The 16844-nt window shown below is 48.5% G+C and overlaps 1 protein-coding gene across 1 annotated transcript in view; it reads left to right on the top strand.

Annotated features, from left to right (window-relative positions):
* Positions 1-16844, top strand: part of plxnd1 (plexin D1) — a gene marked incomplete at its 3' end in the record, with an annotated part of 127196 nt that overhangs the window by 46310 nt on the left and 64042 nt on the right. The window contains exons 8-9 of the mRNA XM_078535998.1: positions 2194-2305; positions 16576-16680. Coding sequence (XP_078392124.1) covers positions 2194-2305; positions 16576-16680 — 217 coding nt within the window. The remainder of the gene's footprint in view (positions 1-2193; positions 2306-16575; positions 16681-16844) is intronic.

Here is a 16844-nt window from a genome sequence, read left to right as displayed (position 1 = left end):
TTTATTCACACACTGATTCAGCGATGGGGAGTTTTATTCACACACTGATTCAGCGATGGGGAGTTTTATTCACACACTGATTCAGCGATGGGGAGTTTTATTCACACGCTGATTCAGCGATGGGGAGTTTTATTTACACGCTGATTCAGCGTTGGGGAGTTTTATTTACACGCTGATTCAGCGATGGGGAGTTTTATTTACACGCTGATTCAGCGATGGGGAGTTTTATTTACACGCTGATTCAGCGATGGGGAGTGTGAGTTTTATTTACACACTGATTCAGCGATGGGGAGTTTTATTTACACACTGATTCAGCGATAGGGAGTTTTATTCACACACTGATTCAGTGATGGTGAGTGTGAGTTTTATTTACACACTGATTCAACGATGGGGAGTTTTATTCACACACTGATTCAGTGATGGTGAGTTTTATTTACACACTGATTCAGCGATGGGGAGTTTTATTCACACACTGATTCAGTGATGGTGAGTATGAGTTTTATTTACACACTGACTCGGTGACAGAGAGTGTGAGTTTTATTTACACACTGATTCAGTGACAGTGAGTGTGAGTTCTATTTACATGCTGATTCAGTGATGCTAAGTGTGAGTTTTTTACACACTCACTCGGTGATGGTGAGTGTCAGTTTTATTTGCACATTTGCTCGTTGATGGTGAATGTGAGTTTTAATTACACACACACTCCGTGATGCTGAGTGTGAATTTTATTAACACACTGACTAGATGATGGTGAGTGTGAGTTTATTTACACACTGATTCAGTAATGGTGAGTGTGAGTTTTATTTATACACTCACTCAGTGATGATGAATGTGAGTTTTTATTTACACACTCACTTGGTGATGGTGTGTGTGTGAGTTTCATTTACACACTGACTCGGTGATGGTGACTGAATTTTATTTACATGATGATTCAGTGACACTGAGTGTAAATTTTACTTACACACTCGCTTGGTGATGGTGAGTGTGAGTTTTATTTACACACACACTCCGTGATGCTGAGTGTGAATTTTATTAACACACTGACTAGGTGATGGTGAGTGTGAGTTTATTTACACACTGATTCAGTAATGGTGAGTGTGAGTTTTATTTATACACTCATTCAGTGATGATGAATGTGAGTTTTTATTTACACACTCACTTGGTGATGGTGAGTGTGAGTTTCATTTACACACTGACTCGGTGATGGTGACTGAATTTTATTTACATGATGATTCAGTGACACTGAGTGTAAATTTTACTTACACACTCGCTTGGTGATGGTGAGTGTGAGTTTTATTTACACACTCACTCGGTGATGGTGAGTGTGAGTTCATTTACACGCTCACTCGGTGATGGTGAGTGTAAATTTTATTTACCCACTGATTCAGTGATGCTGAGTGTGTGTTTTATTTACTACACTGATCCAGTGGCGCTGACTGTGAGTTTTACTTACGCACTCACTCGGTGATGGTGAGTGTAAGTTTTATTTACACACTGATTCGGTCACGGTGAGTGTGAGTTTTATTTACACACTGAATCGGTGATGGTGAGTGTGAGCTTTATTTGCACACTCACTCGTTGATGGTGAGTGTGAGTTTTTATTAACAGACATGCTCAGTGATGGTGAATGTGAGTTTTTATTTAGACGCTGACTTGGTGCTAGTGAGTGTGAGTTTTATTAACACACTGATTTGTTGATGGTGAGTCAGTTTTATTTACACACTGACTCAGTGGTGGTGAGGTGAGTTTTATTTACACACTGACTAGGGGATGGTGAGTGTAAGATTTATTTAGACACTCGCTCAGTGATGCTTAGTGTGAGTGTTTATTTGCACACTCACTCGGTGATGGTGAGTGTGAGTTTCGTTTACACACTGATTCAGTGACGGTGAGTGTGAGTTTTATTTACACACTCAGTCGGTGATGCTGAGTGTGAGTTTCATTTACACGCTCACTCAGTGATGGTATGTGTTTTCTTTACACACTGATTTGGTGATGCTGAGTGTGAGTTTTATTTATACACTCACTCGGTGATAGTGTGAGTTTTATTTACATGCTGACTCATGGATGGTGAGTGTGTGTTTTATTTGCACGCTGGCTCGGGACGGTGAGTGTGAGTTTTATTTACACGCTGACTCATGGATGGTGAGCGTGAGATTTATTTACACACTTTCTTGGCGATTTGTTTTTCAGGTGCAGAAGTTGTCTTCAGACCAAGTGGGCCTGCTCCTGGTGTGTCTCTGAGCACCGGTGTGTCTCAAACAGAGCGGACTGTGAGAGTGCATTGGCAAGTGGTATGCCTCAGGTAAGGTCATGACAGTGTTAATCTTGCAGTGTTTGTGAAGTCACTGTTCCTCATTAGAATCCTCACACTGATGACATAAAGTACCAATCTGCTTCCTAACACTGATTTTGTTCTAACTCGGCTGTGGAGATAATGAGAGGCTGCTGTGAATGTTATTCCAGATGTGGAGTGGACTACAGGCTGCTGTTTGGGTTTTGAAATGCAATCATTACTAAGTGTCCTCTCTGGCTTGCCATAGTCATGTGACCTCTGCCATGAGGAAATGTTTGGTGGCAGCCATGATACAAGCAGTTCAATAAAGACATTACACTAGAAAGTAAGTAGTCTTTGAGCTTGTTACATGGCATCAGGAGTGGAGCTGAGATTGAGCTTTGAAAAGCTGAAAGAGACGCCACAGCTCCTGAAAGAGGAACACCAAAATGTTGAAAGCTGCTCAAAGCTTCTTAAAAATAAACAGACAAGAAAAATCTCACACAAGCTGAAGGCTGCAAGTAAAACACTGGGTGAAAGAAAAATGGCTGTAAATTTTCCACTCCCAGCTCTTGTCAAAATGAAAGGAGATATGTGGCAGAACTGGCAATTTTTCTACTTGCAATGGCAAACTACAAGATTGCAACAGATTTAATTAACAATCCAGAGCCGAAATGAGTAACAACACTTTTAATACTGCTGGGGAGAGACTGCTACAAATTGTTTCCCACCCTAAATCTGTCCGAAGGATGGAGAAACAGACTACAGAAATTTTGAAAGCCTTGAAGGCATGCTTTGAACCCCAAGTGAATTTAACTTGTGAATGGTATGTGCTCAACATTAGAGCTCAAGGTGAAAGAGAGTCCATTGATCAGTACGTGACTTCAGTAGCTTAGCTCACAGAATCATGCGAATTCAGGCAACTAAAAGATGTCTTAGACATAAAAGCACCAACAGTGAGAGCAAGTCTGCTGAGAGAGGAGAAACTTACTCTCAAGAAAGCAATAGATGTGTGTAGAAATGCAGAAGCAGTAAAACATCAGCTAGAGCACATGTATGGCAGAGCAGAGCAGGAGATACATTGTGCTGAGAGACATTCCAAGCTGAGAGAGCAGAGCAATCGCAGACAAAGGGCAGGATCCAAGTACTGCAATCGACATCATACTAAGGAAAGGAAGGATTGTCAAGGGTGGGTAAAGCAGTGTTTTAGCTGCAAGAAGCAATATCATTTTGCACACAAGTGTTTGGCTAGAAAGAAACAAAACAAGTCTATACGGGTGGCCGCTAGAGAGATATCAGCAGAAGAGTCTGATGAAGAACTATACACGATACCACAGGTTGGTTCCGTCAAGTCTATAGGTGATAAATAGTTTGTGACTGTTACAACGATGACTACAGATGGAGAACATCAAGTGAAGAAGGAGTGTCAGATGGATACTGGTGCATCATGCAATATCATGACCTTCACAGACCACAGCAAAGTGGCTCAAACATGGCGATCCAAAAATAAACCCTCAAAAGTAAGGTTGAGGCTATATGATGGCACAATACTCATATCAAGAGGACAAATTAGTCTGAGAGCCCAATGCAATGGCGAGAATGAAGATCTAGAGTTCCAGATCATAGATGGAGCACAACGGCCACTCATCCCAGTCGAAACAAGTCTAAAGCTTGGACTGGTAACCCTGAACATGCCAACAGAGATTCACAATGTGTCACAGCAACAAAACCGTTGACAGCCGAACAGAGGAGTACAAAGATGTGTTTACAGGGTGGGGATGTCTACCTGGAGAATATCATCTCAAAGTAGATGAGAGTGTAAGACCAATTCAGCAGCTACAGAGAGTTCCAGCTGCCCTCAAGTCAAACCTGGAATACAAGATAGAAGAGCTGGACAAGGAGGGAGTAATCGAGAAGGTGACAATTCCTACAGACTGGATTAGCAGCGTGGTAGCAGTGAAACAGCCTGGAAAGCTGCAAGCATGCTTAGACCTAAAGGACCAAAATAAAATGCTGAAGAGATCTCACTACCCTGTGCCAACTGCCAACCATCAAAGGAATTTTGCCACAACTTGCCAAGACAAAGATCTTTACTACCCTAGGCAAATGAAGCTGGATGAAAGCCGCAGCTTTCTAACATCATCCTGGATGCCGTTCGGGAGATACAGATGGTTGCTATGCTGTTTGACATTTCCACAGCTCCAGATTATCAATGCAGACAGCACGAGATAGTCAGTGATCTTCCCGGAGTGGGAGCCATAGTGGATGATCTACTAGTCTATGATTGTGGAGACACAATGGAAGAAGCCAGAGCTGACCATGATCAGAATTTAATACAACTGCCAGACAGAGCTCACCAGATGAACCTGAAACTGAACAAGGAAAGATTGCAACTGAAGATGCCTGAAGTCAAGAACATAGGTCATGTGCTGACAGCAAAATGTCTTCATTTGGATCCTGACAAGGTGAGAGCTGTAGCAGAGACACAGCAACCAACAGATGTGAAAGCAATGTAACGATTTGTTGGACTCATGAACTATTTAGCAAAATCTTTGCCTACTTTGAGTGTGAACCATTACACCAGCTCACTGCCAAGGAGAGGCAGGGGTATTGTGGCACAGGACAAGAAACAGTGTTCACTAAAACCAAACAACTGGTGACAACAACTCCAGTGCTGAAGTATTATGAAGTCAAAGATGGAGCCATGTTGCAGTGGGACACCAGCGAGAAGGGCCTGATGCAGCCAGGACAACCAGTCGCATTTGCATCCAGGGCAGTAACGCTAACAGAATGACACTTCGCTCAGATTGAGAAAGAGGGCCCGGCTATTTTTGTTGCTTGTGAGCATTTTTGTCAATACCTGCTTGGGAGAGACAAGGTAACAGCGGAGCCCAAGATCATATTGGGCATACCGAGCTGAATTCACAGCCCAGGATGGCATCTTGTACAAAGGAAACAGTCATCAGCAGCAACAGAATTGTACTCAACCACAATCTGTAACCTCATGGCCCGGCATATCCCCCACTCTGCCATTACCATCAAGCCAGGGGATCAACCCTGGTTCAATGAAGAGTGCAGGAGGGCATGCCAGGAGCAGCATCAGGCATACCTAAAAATGAGGTGTCAACCTGGTGAAGCTATAACACAGGATTACTTGCATTGCAAACAGCATGGGGAGAGTTTTTAGCTCAGCAGGGGGGAAAGTGCCCGACCCGATAAAGTGTAAAATGATGCGCGATGATGTGAGGCGAGCATCCCAATGTCATCACGCACTCGTGCGATATTTCGGTCGGTGAGTACGCGCTGGAGTCGGCAGCGTGCCAATCGACAATTAAAAGGCCTGTTAAGGCCATTAAAAAGTTAATTGAGAGAAATTTTTCACTGCCTGTCCAACCTTACGGTTGGCGGACAGGTGAAAAGGCCAAGTGGCCTTTGCATTTTTTGTGAAATATCATCCACAGGCAGGATGAGGACCCAACAGCAAATAAAAATAAAATCAACATTTTAAAATGTAATTCATAACCTGTCACATGAGGGGACATGCTTTATAACATTTTAAAAATCTTTATGTTTTATTTTGAACAATGTTCATCTCCCTGAGGCACAAGTGTGCACCCACATGCATGCGCTGGCCCCCTCCTCACCCTGACCCCCACCCTCACGGGCAGCGCTGCTGCTTGCATTTCATGCTGGGCGGGCATTAATTGGCGAGCCAGCGTGAAGTCGCGGTCCGGCCCCCATTGCAGGCGGCACTCGGCTTCCCGATCGCACCCATCCACCCCCACCAAGCCCACCCAACTAGGAAAACATTCTCCCCCATAAGCAGCAAGTGATAGACAGAGCTATGCGATCCCACAACCAACGGATCAGATCTAGGCTTTGCAGTCCTGCTACCAGTCATGAATGGTGGTGGACAATTAAACAACTCACTGGAGGAGGATGCTCCACAAATATCCCCATCCTCAATGATGGGGGAGCCCAGCACATCAGTGCAAAAGATAAGGCTGAAGCATTTGCTACAATCTTCAGCCAGAAGTGCCAATTGGATGATTCATCTCTGCCTCCTCCAGAGATCCCCAGCAACACAGGTGCCAGTCTTCAGCCAATTCGATTCACTCCACTTGATATCAAGAAACGGCTGAAGGCACTGGATATTGCAAAGGCTATGGGCCCTGACAATATTCCAGCAATATTACTGAAGACTTGTGCTCCAGTAATTGCTGCGCCCCTAGCCAAGCTGTTCCAGTACAGCTACAACACTGGCATCTACCTGGCTATGTGGAAAATTGCCCAGGTATGTCCTGTACACAAAAAGCAGGACAAGTCCAACCTGGCCAATTACCACCCCATCAGTCTACTCTTCATCATCAGTAAAGTGATGGAAGGGGTCATTAACAGTACTATCAAGCGGAACATGCTTAGCAATAACCTACTCACTGATGCCCAGTTTGGGTTCCCCCAGGGCCACTCAGCTCCTGACCTCATTACAGCCTTGGTTCAAACATGGACAAAAGAGCTGAACTCCAGAGGTGAGGTGAGAGTGACTGCCCTTGACATCAAGGCAGCATTTGACCGAGTGTGGCATCAAGGAGCCCTAGCAAAACTGGAGTCAATGGGAATCAGGGAAATCTCTCTGCTGGTTGGAGCCATACCTAGCACAAAGGAAGATGTGATTGTTGGAGGTCAGACTTCTCAGCTCCAGGACATCACTGCAGGAGTTCCTCAGAGTAGTGTCCTCTGCCCAACCATCTTCAGCTGCTTCATCAATGACCTTCCTTCCATCATAAAGTTAGAAGTGGGGATGTTCGCTGATGATTGCACTATGATCAGTATCATTCGCAACTCCTCTGATACTGAAGCAGTCCATGTCCAAATGCAGCAAGACCTGGACAATTTCCAGGCTTGGGCTGACAAGTGGCAAGTAACATTCGTGCCACACAAGTGCCAGGCAATGACCATCTCCAGCAAGAGAGAATCTAACCATCGCCCCTTGACATTCTATGGCATTACCATCGCTGAATCTCCCTCTATCAACATCCTGGGGGTTACCATTGACCAGAAACTGAACTGGATCAGCCATATAAATACTGTGGCTACAAGAACATGTCAGAGGCTAGGAATCCTCTGGCAAGTAACTCACCTCCTGACTCCCCAAAGCCTGTCCACCATCTACAAGGCACAAGTCAGGAGTGTGATGGAATATTCTCTACTTGCTTGGATGAGTGCAGCTCCAACAACACTCAAGAAGCTTGACACCATCCAGGACAAAGCAGCCCGCTTGATTGGCATCCCATCCACAAACATTCACTCCCTCCACCACCAATGCACAGTGGCAGCAGTGTGTACCATCTACAAGATGCACTGCAGGAACTTACCAAGGCTCCTTAGACAGCACCTTCCAAACCCACAACCTCTACCATATAGAAGGATAAGGGCAGCAGATAGATGGGAACACCACCTCCTGGAAGGTTCCCTCCAAGTCACTTACCATCCTGACTTGGAAATATATCACCGTTCCTTCACTGTCACTAGGTCAAAATCCTGGAACTCCCTTCCTAACAGCACTGTGGGTGCACTTACACCACATGGACTGCAGCTGTTCAAGAAGGCAACTCACCACCACCTTCTCAAGGGCAACTAGGAATGGGCAATAAATGCCAGCCTAGCCAGCAATGCCAACATTCCATCCACCCATCCATCCATCCAATTTCACACTGCTTCTCCTGGTGAGCTCACGGTGGCAGTAAGCTGAGCAGGGCTGACCAGATTTCCCTTTCCTCAGCCATAGGTTCCAGCTTCTCCTGGGAGATTACCAGGTGTTCCCAGGCCAGCCTAGGGATGTAATTCCTCCAGCGTGTCCTGGGTCGGCCTCGAGGTCTCTGTCCAGTGGGCCGTGCCTGGTACAGCTCCAGTGGGAGCTCACCAGGGAGCATTCTAATTAGATGCCCGAACCACCTCAGCTGGCTCCTCTTAATCGGGAGGAGCAGCGACTCTACTGTGAGGCTCTCCTGGATTGCTGAACTCCTCACCCTGCCCTGGAGAGCATGTCCAGCAACCCTGTGGAGAAACTTCATTTCCACCGCTTGTACCGGCAATCTTATCCTTTCGGTCATTACCCACCTGATCATAGGTGAGCATGGGGCCCTAGATCGACCGCTAAACCAATAACTTTGTCCTAAAAGCCGGAGCCAACACCCCATAAATGAATCATAAAAAAATCATCCCTAAGGAGATAAGAGGAAAGATGTTGAAGCCCCAGGCAAGCATTCAAGGAATTGAATCGAGTCTGAGGAAGGCAAGAGAAATGCTTTACTGGCCAAACATGAGCAATGAAATTAAAGACCCCATTGGCCAGTGCAATGCCTATAGCGAGTGCCAAGCTAAACAAGCTAGAGAGTCGTTGATGACTTATGACATCCCGGACAGACCATGAATGTAGCTGGGACTGGGGCTCTTCACTATAGCAGGAACTGATTATCTTGTCACTATAGACAATTATTCCGATTACTGGGAGTTAGACCAGCTGACTTCAGCGATGACAAGAGAACACACATCAGTTGTTACGACATCCCAGACATTGTGATGAGTGACTACGGCCCACAGTTCACAAGTGAAGAATTCAGCCTCTTCACAATGGATTGGGAAATTCAGCACTACACATCATCTCCGCATTATCCCCACTCAAATGGACAAGCTGAGGCGAGAGTGAAAATCGCCAAAGGACTCGTCAAGAAATGGAGCAAACCTTAGCACAGATGTATACAAGGTAATTCTCGAGCGGAGAAACACATTGACTGAAGGCATGGAAAGCAGTCCAGTCCAAAGACTAATGTCACGCCGCACTCAAACTACTCTTCCAATAGCAAAAAGCCACTCAATCCAGAAGCAGTAACAGGCTTGAGTGAAAATATCAAGAAGAATGGCAGAAAGCCAAGTTTCAATTTGACAAGGCTGCCAAACCACTGCCAGAGCTAAGCATTGAAGAGCCAGTCAGGGTGCAAAGTTTCAATGCTCTCAACAGGAGTTGGCCCATGTGGCAACTTGGGCATGCATAAAGCAGTTGTCACCTCAACCATACGCAGTGGAAGTGAACGACCAAATATACCGGTGCAGCCGCAGGCAAATACGATCAACCAGAGAAGCTGTTCCTTCACTGCAGATCAGGAAGATGGGATCTCACCAGCTGCACAGAGTACAGAACAACCATCTCTCCCAGAGGCCCATCGGCCCCCAACAATGGAAATAGACCAATAACAACTGTTACCCAAGGCAACCACAAGTGCCACAGGAACATCACTCCCCGGAGAAGGAACATCATCCAGACGAACAGCCAATGACAACGCGCTTGCGTACCATTAAGAGACCTGCACAAATTAATGACTATGTGTGCAATGCACATGCAGAGACTGACTAGAATAATGAACAGTTTGTTAATGCATGAGAACCGTTGTGGTACAGTTACTTGGGTAACGCACAGTTACACATGATAGTACATGCAAAGTTGTCTGCTTTTCCTAATGGAAAGGGGGATGTTTGGGTTTTGAAATGCAATTATTACTAAATGTCCTACCTGGCTTGCATTGTCATGTGACCTTTGCCATGAGGGAATGTCTGGGGATGGCCATGATACATTCAGTTCAATAAAGACAGTACATTAGAAAGAGTGTAGCCTTTACCTCGTAACAACTGCAGTGTGTGTCATTGCAGATGTGGAGTGGAGGACAGGCTGCAGTATGCACTGTTTTGTCCTGACCTGGGCTTCATGAACTTGCCCACAATGCTCCCTCTAGAAGGAATAAGCAGTGGGAACACGGGCTGCTTTCCTGTGCATTGTCCATGGAGCCACCCGCTCCTTCACTCTAAAATCAGCTGAGAGACATCAGAACACGGATCATTAAACTCCAAGAGCCTGGGTTCGAACCTGGGCCTGGCTGATGAGGGACTGTCTCCTCTCTGTATAGACAAGAGCTGTCCTGTTCCGGATTGCCATACTGCTCTCCACTGGCATACGGCCTCCTCCTGCTGTCCAGTGTGAGATACAGTGTCCACTCAGGGCATTAACAGGATCCAGGCACCATACCCAAGGTACACTGAGCCACTGATCACATCCAGATGCAAAGGGTTAGAGCTGGCGGCAGACTCCTGGCTTAACCAGCCATTGGGTAAGAAATCAGCCACCAACACCCCTCACAAACAACAGAGCTGCGCAATTCAATTCGACTAAAAGAGGGTGAGTGACTAACCAACAACAGGAACCCTGGCTGATTGCCCCTCTCTCGAAACCAGGGTTCACTGGACAGTGATCAGGAGCAGGAACCCTGGCTGATTGCCCCTCTCTCTAAACCAGGGTTCACTGGACAGTGATCAGGAGCAGGAACCCTGGCTGATTGCCCCTCTCTCTAAACCAGGGTTCACTGGACAGTGATCAGGAGCAGGAACCCTGACTGATTTCCCCTCTCTCTAAGCCAGGGTTCATTGGATAGTGATCAGCAGCAGGAACCCTGACGGATTTAACCTCTCTCTAACCCAGGGACCGCTGGACAGTGATCAGGAGCAGGAACCCTGGCTGACTTCCCCTCTCTCTAACCCAGGGCTCACTGGACAGTGATCAGGAGCAGGAACCCTGGCTGACTTCCCCTCTCTCTAACCCAGGGCTCACTGGACAGTGATCAGGAGCAGAAACCCTGGCTGATTTGCCCTCTATCTAACCGAGGGCTCACTGCGCAGTGATCAGGAGCAGGAACCCTGGCTGACATCCCCTCTCTCTCTAACCCAGGGATCACTGGACAGTGATCAGGAGCAGGAACCCTGGCTGATTTCCCCTCTCTCTCTAACCCAGGGCTCACCAGACAGTGATCAGCAGTAGGAACCCTAACTGATTTCCTCACTCTCTAACACAGGGTTCACTGGACAGTGATCAGGAGCAGGAACCCTGGCTGACTTCCTCTCTCTCACTAACCCAAGGATAACTGCACATTGATCAGGAGCAGAACCCTGGCTGATTTCCTCTCTCTCTAATCCAGGGTTCACTGGACAGTGATCAGGAGCAGGAACCTTGGCTGATGTCCCCTCTCTCTAACCCAGGGATCACTGGACAGAGATCAGGAACAGGAACCCTGACTGATTTCCCCTCTATCTAAACCAGGGCTCACTAGACAGTGATCAGGAGCAGCAACCCTGGCTGACTTCCCCTCTTTCTCTAGCCCAGGGCTCACTAGACAGTGATCAGGAGCAGGAACCCTGGATGACTTCCGCACTCTCCCTAACCCAGGGCTCACTGGACAGTGATCAGAAGCAGGATCCGTGGCTGATTTCCCCTCTCTGTCTAACCCAGGGCTCACTGGGCAGTGATCTGGAGCAGGAACCCTGGCTGATATCCCCTCTCACTAACCCAGGGCTCAATGGACAGTGATCAGGAGCAGACACCCTGGCTGATTTCCCCTCTCTCTAACCCAGGGATCACTGGAAAGCGATCAGGAGCAGTAACTCTGAATGATTTCCCATCTCTGTAACCTGGGGATCACTGGACAGTGATCAGGAGCAGGAACCATGACTGATTTCCCCTCTCTCTCTAACCCAGGGATCACTGGACAGTGATCAGGAACAGCAACCCTGGCTGATTTCCCCTCTCTCTAACAAAGGAATCATTGGACAGTGATCAGGAGCAGGCACCCTGGCTGATTTCCCCTCTCTAACCCAGGGATCACTGGACAGTGATCAGGAGCAGGAACCCTGGCTGACTTCATCTCTCTCTAACCCAGGGCTCACTGGACAGTGATCAGGAGCAGGAATCCTGGCTGATTTCCCATCTCTCTAACCCAGGGCTCACTGGAGAGTGATCAGTAGCAGGAACCCTGGCTGATGTCCCCTCTCTCTCTAACCCAGGGATCACTGGACAGAGATCAGGAACAGTAACCCTGACTGATTTCCTCTCTATCTAAACAAGGGCTCACTGGACAGTGATCAGAAGCAGCAACCCTGGCTGACTTCCCCTCTTTCTCTAGCCCAGGGCTCACTGGACAGTGATCAGGAGCAGGAACCCTGACTGATTTCCCATCTCTCTAACCCAGGGATCACTGGACTGTGATCAGGAGCAGGAACACTGGCTGATTTCCCATCTCACTAACCAAGGGATCACTGGATGGTGATCTGGAGGAGGAGCCCTGGCAGATTCCCCGTCTCTCTCTAACCCAGGGCTCACTGGACAGTGATCAAGAGAAGGAACCGTGACTGATTTCCCCCCTCTCTAAACCAGGGATCACTGGACAGTGATCAGGAGCAGGAACTCTGACTGATTTCCCATCTCTCTAACCCAGGTATCACTGGACAGTGATCAGGAGCCGGAACTCTGGCTGATTTGCCCTCTCTCTAACCCAGGGATCACTGGACAGTGATCAGGAGCAGGAACCCTGACTGATTTCCCCTCTTTCTGACCCAGGGATCACTGGACAGTGATCAGGAGCAGGAACCCTGACTGATTTCCCCTCTTTCTGACCCAGGGATCACTGGACAGTGATCAGGAGCAGGAACTCTGACTGATTTGCCATCTCTCTAACCCAGGGATCACTGGACAGTGATCAGGAGCAGGAATACTGGCTGATTTCCCATCTCTGCAACCAAGGGATCACTGGACGGTGATCAGGAAGAGGAACCCTGGCTGATTTCCCATCTCTCTCTAACCCAGGGCTCACTGGACAGTGATCAGGAGCAGGAACTCTGACTGATTTGCCATCTCTCTAACCCAGGGATCACTGGACAGTGATCAGGAGCCGGAATACTGGCTGATTTCCCATCTCTCTAACCCAGGGATCACTGGACAGTGATCAGGAGCAGGAATCCTGGCTGATTTCCCCTCTCTCTAACCCAGGGCTAACTGGACAGTGATCAGTAGCAGGAACCCTGGCTGATTTCCCCTCTCTCTAACCCAAGGATCACTGGACAGTGATCAGGAGCAGGAACCCTGGCTGATTTCCCCTCTCTATCCCAGGGATCACTGGACAGTGATCAGGAGCAGGAGCCCTGGCTGACTTCCTCTCTCTCTAACCCAGGGCTCACTGGACAGTGATCAGGAGCAGGAACCCTGGCTCATTTCCCCTCTCCCTAATCCAGGGCTCACTGGTCAGTGATCAGGAGCAGGAACCCTGGCTGATTTCCCCTCTCTCTAACCCAGGGCTCACTGGACAGTGATCAGTAGCAGGAACCCTGGCTGATTTCCCCTCTCTCTAACCCAGGGATCACTGGACAGTGACCAGGAGCAGGAACCCTGACTGATTTCCCCTCTTTCTGACCCAGGGATCACTGGACAGTGATCAGGAGCACGAACCCTGGCTGACTTCCCCTCTCTCTAACCCAGGGCTCACTGGACAGTGATCAGGAGCAGGAACCCTGGCTGACTTACTCTCTCTATCTAACCCTGGGCTCACTGCGCAGTGATCAGGAGCAGGAACCCTGGCTGATATCCCCTCTCTCTCTAACCCAGGGATCACTGGACAGTGATCAGGAGCAGGAACCCTAACTGATTTCCTCACTCTCTAACCCAGGGTTCACTGGACAGTGATCAGAAGCAGGAACCCTGGCTGACTTCCTCTCTCTCACTAACCCAAGGATAACTGCACATTGATCAGGAGCAGAACCCTGGCTGATTTCCTCTCTCTCTAACCCAGGGTTCACTGGACAGTTATCAGGAGCAGGAACCCTGGCTGATGTCCCCTGTCTCTCTAACCCAGGGATCACTGGACAGAGATCAGGGACAGGAACCCTGATTGATTTCCTCTCTATCTAAACAAGGGCTCACTGGACAGTGATCAGAAGCAGGAACCCTGACTGATTTCCCCTCTTTCTCTAGCCCAGGGCTCACTGGACAGTGATCAGGAGCAGGAACCCTGACTGATTTCCCATCTCTCTAACCCAGGGATCACTGGACTGTGATCAGGAGCAGGAACACTGGCTGATTTCCCATCTCACTAACCAAGGGATCACTGGATGGTGATCTGGAGGAGGAGCCCTGGCAGATTCCCCGTCTCTCTCTAACCCAGGGCTCACTGGACAGTGATCAAGAGAAGGAACCGTGACTGATTTCCCCCCTCTCTAAACCAGGGATCACTGGACAGTGATCAGGAGCAGGAACTCTGACTGATTTCCCATCTCTCTAACCCAGGTATCACTGGACAGTGATCAGGAGCCGGAACTCTGGCTGATTTGCCCTCTCTCTAACCCAGGGATCACTGGACAGTGATCAGGAGCAGGAACCCTGACTGATTTCCCCTCTTTCTGACCCAGGGATCACTGGACAGTGATCAGGAGCAGGAACCCTGACTGATTTCCCCTCTTTCTGACCCAGGGATCACTGGACAGTGATCAGGAGCAGGAACTCTGACTGATTTGCCATCTCTCTAACCCAGGGATCACTGGACAGTGATCAGGAGCAGGAATACTGGCTGATTTCCCATCTCTGTAACCAAGGGATCACTGGACGGTGATCAGGAAAAGGAACCCTGGCTGATTTCCCATCTCTCTCTAACCCAGGGCTCACTGGACAGTGATCAGGAGCAGGAACCCTGGCTGACTTCCACTCTCTCTTTAACCCAGGGCTCACTGGACAGTGATCAGGAGTAGGAACCCTAACTGATTTCCTCTCTCTCTAACCCAGGGATCACTGGACAGTGATCAGGAGCAGGAAGCCTGGCTGATTTCCCCTCTCTAACCCAGGGATCACTGGACAGTGATCAGGAGCAGGAAGCCTGGCTGACTTCCTCTCTCTCTAACCCAGGGCTCACTGGACAGTGATCAGGAGCAGGAAGCCTGGCTGACTTCCCCTCTCTCTAACCCAGGGCTCACTGGACAGTGATCAGGAGCACACACCCTGACTGATTTCCCCTCTTTCTGACCCAGGGATCACTGGACAGTGATCAGGAGCAGGAACTCTGACTGATTTCCCAACTCTCTAACCCAGGGATCACTGGACAGTGATCAAGAGCAGGAACACTGGCTGATTTCCCACCTCACTAACCAAGGGATCACTGGATGGTGATCAGAAGGAGGAACCCTGGTTGATTTCCCGTCTCTCTCTAACCCAGGGCTCACTGGACAGTGATCAGGAGCAGGAACCCTGGCTGATTTCCCCTCTCTCTAACCCAGGTATCACTGGACAGTGATCAGGAGCAGGAACTCTGACTGATTTCCCATCTCTGTAATACAGGGATCACTGGAAAGTGATCAGGAGCAGGAACTCTGATTGATTTCCCATCTCTGTAACCTGGGGATCACTGGACAGTGATCAGGAGCAGGAACCCTGACTGATTTCCCTTCTCTCTAACCCAGGGATCACTGGACAGTGATCAGGAGCAGGAACCTTTGCTGATTTCCCCCTCTCTAAACCAGGGATCACTGGACAGTGACCAGGAGCAGGAACCCTGGCTGACTTCCCCTCTCTCTAACCCAGGGCGCACTGGACAGTGATCAGGAGCAGGATCCCTGGCTGATTTCCCCTCTCTCTAACCCAGGGATCACTGGACGGCGATCAGTAGCAGGAGCCCTGGCTGATTTCCCCTCTCTCTAACCCAGGGATCACTGGACAGTGATGAGGAGCAGGAACTCTGACTTATTTCCCATCTCTCTAACCCAGGGATTACTGGAGAGTGATCAGGAGCAGAAACCATGACTGATTTCCCCTCTCTCTAACCCCGGGATCACTGGACAGTGATCAGGAGCAGGAACCCTGGCTGATTTCCCCTCTCTTTAACAAAGGAATCATTGGACAGTGAGCAGGAGCACGAACCCTGGCTGATTTCCCCTCTCTAACCCAGGGATCACTGGACAGTGATCAGGAGCAGGAACGCTGGCTGACTTCCACTCTCTCTAACCCAGGGCTCACTGGACAGTGATCGGGAGCAGGAATCCTGGCTGATTTCCCCTCTCTCTAACCCAGGGCTCACTGGACAGTGATCAGTAGCAGGAACCCTGACTGATTTCCCCTCTCTCTAATCCAGTGCTCACTGGACAGTGATCAGGAGCAGGAACCGTGACTGATTTCCCCTCTCTCTAACCCAGTACTCACTGGACAGTCATCAGGAGCAGGAACCCTGGCTGTTTTCCTCTCTCTCACTAACCCAGGGATCACTGGACAGTGATCAGGAGCAGGAACCCTAACTGATTTCTCCTCTATCTAAGCCAGGGACAGTGATCAGGAGCACCCTTACCTGCCTCAGGTGAAGTAGCAGCACAGTTTGGTACTGGGCATTGCTCTTTATAAAGCAGTATTGATATGTATAGTTTATTCCTGTTTCTTCTCTATGTTATAGAACTTCACCCAGTGTCCACAGATGACACCAAACTACATCCCACCAATGGCCACAGGGAGTGTCCATAACATTCTGGTCTCCTTAGTCAACAGCGAGTTGCTCAAGGTAAGCTCCCAAAGTACTTTCTATATCATCCACCCAGTTTTAGACAGACAGCAAGCAGCACCCATGTCTCTTTGCTCATGCACCCCCTTTAGAATTGTGCCCTTTATTTTATATTGTCTCTCTATGTTCTTCCTACCAAAATGAATCACTTCACACATGTCTGG

The sequence above is a fragment of the Cetorhinus maximus genome, unplaced genomic scaffold (assembly GCF_964194155.1).
Source record: "Cetorhinus maximus unplaced genomic scaffold, sCetMax3.hap1.1 HAP1_SCAFFOLD_807, whole genome shotgun sequence".
NCBI lineage: Eukaryota > Metazoa > Chordata > Chondrichthyes > Lamniformes > Cetorhinidae > Cetorhinus > Cetorhinus maximus.
This window is presented reverse-complemented; position numbering and strand designations above follow the sequence as displayed.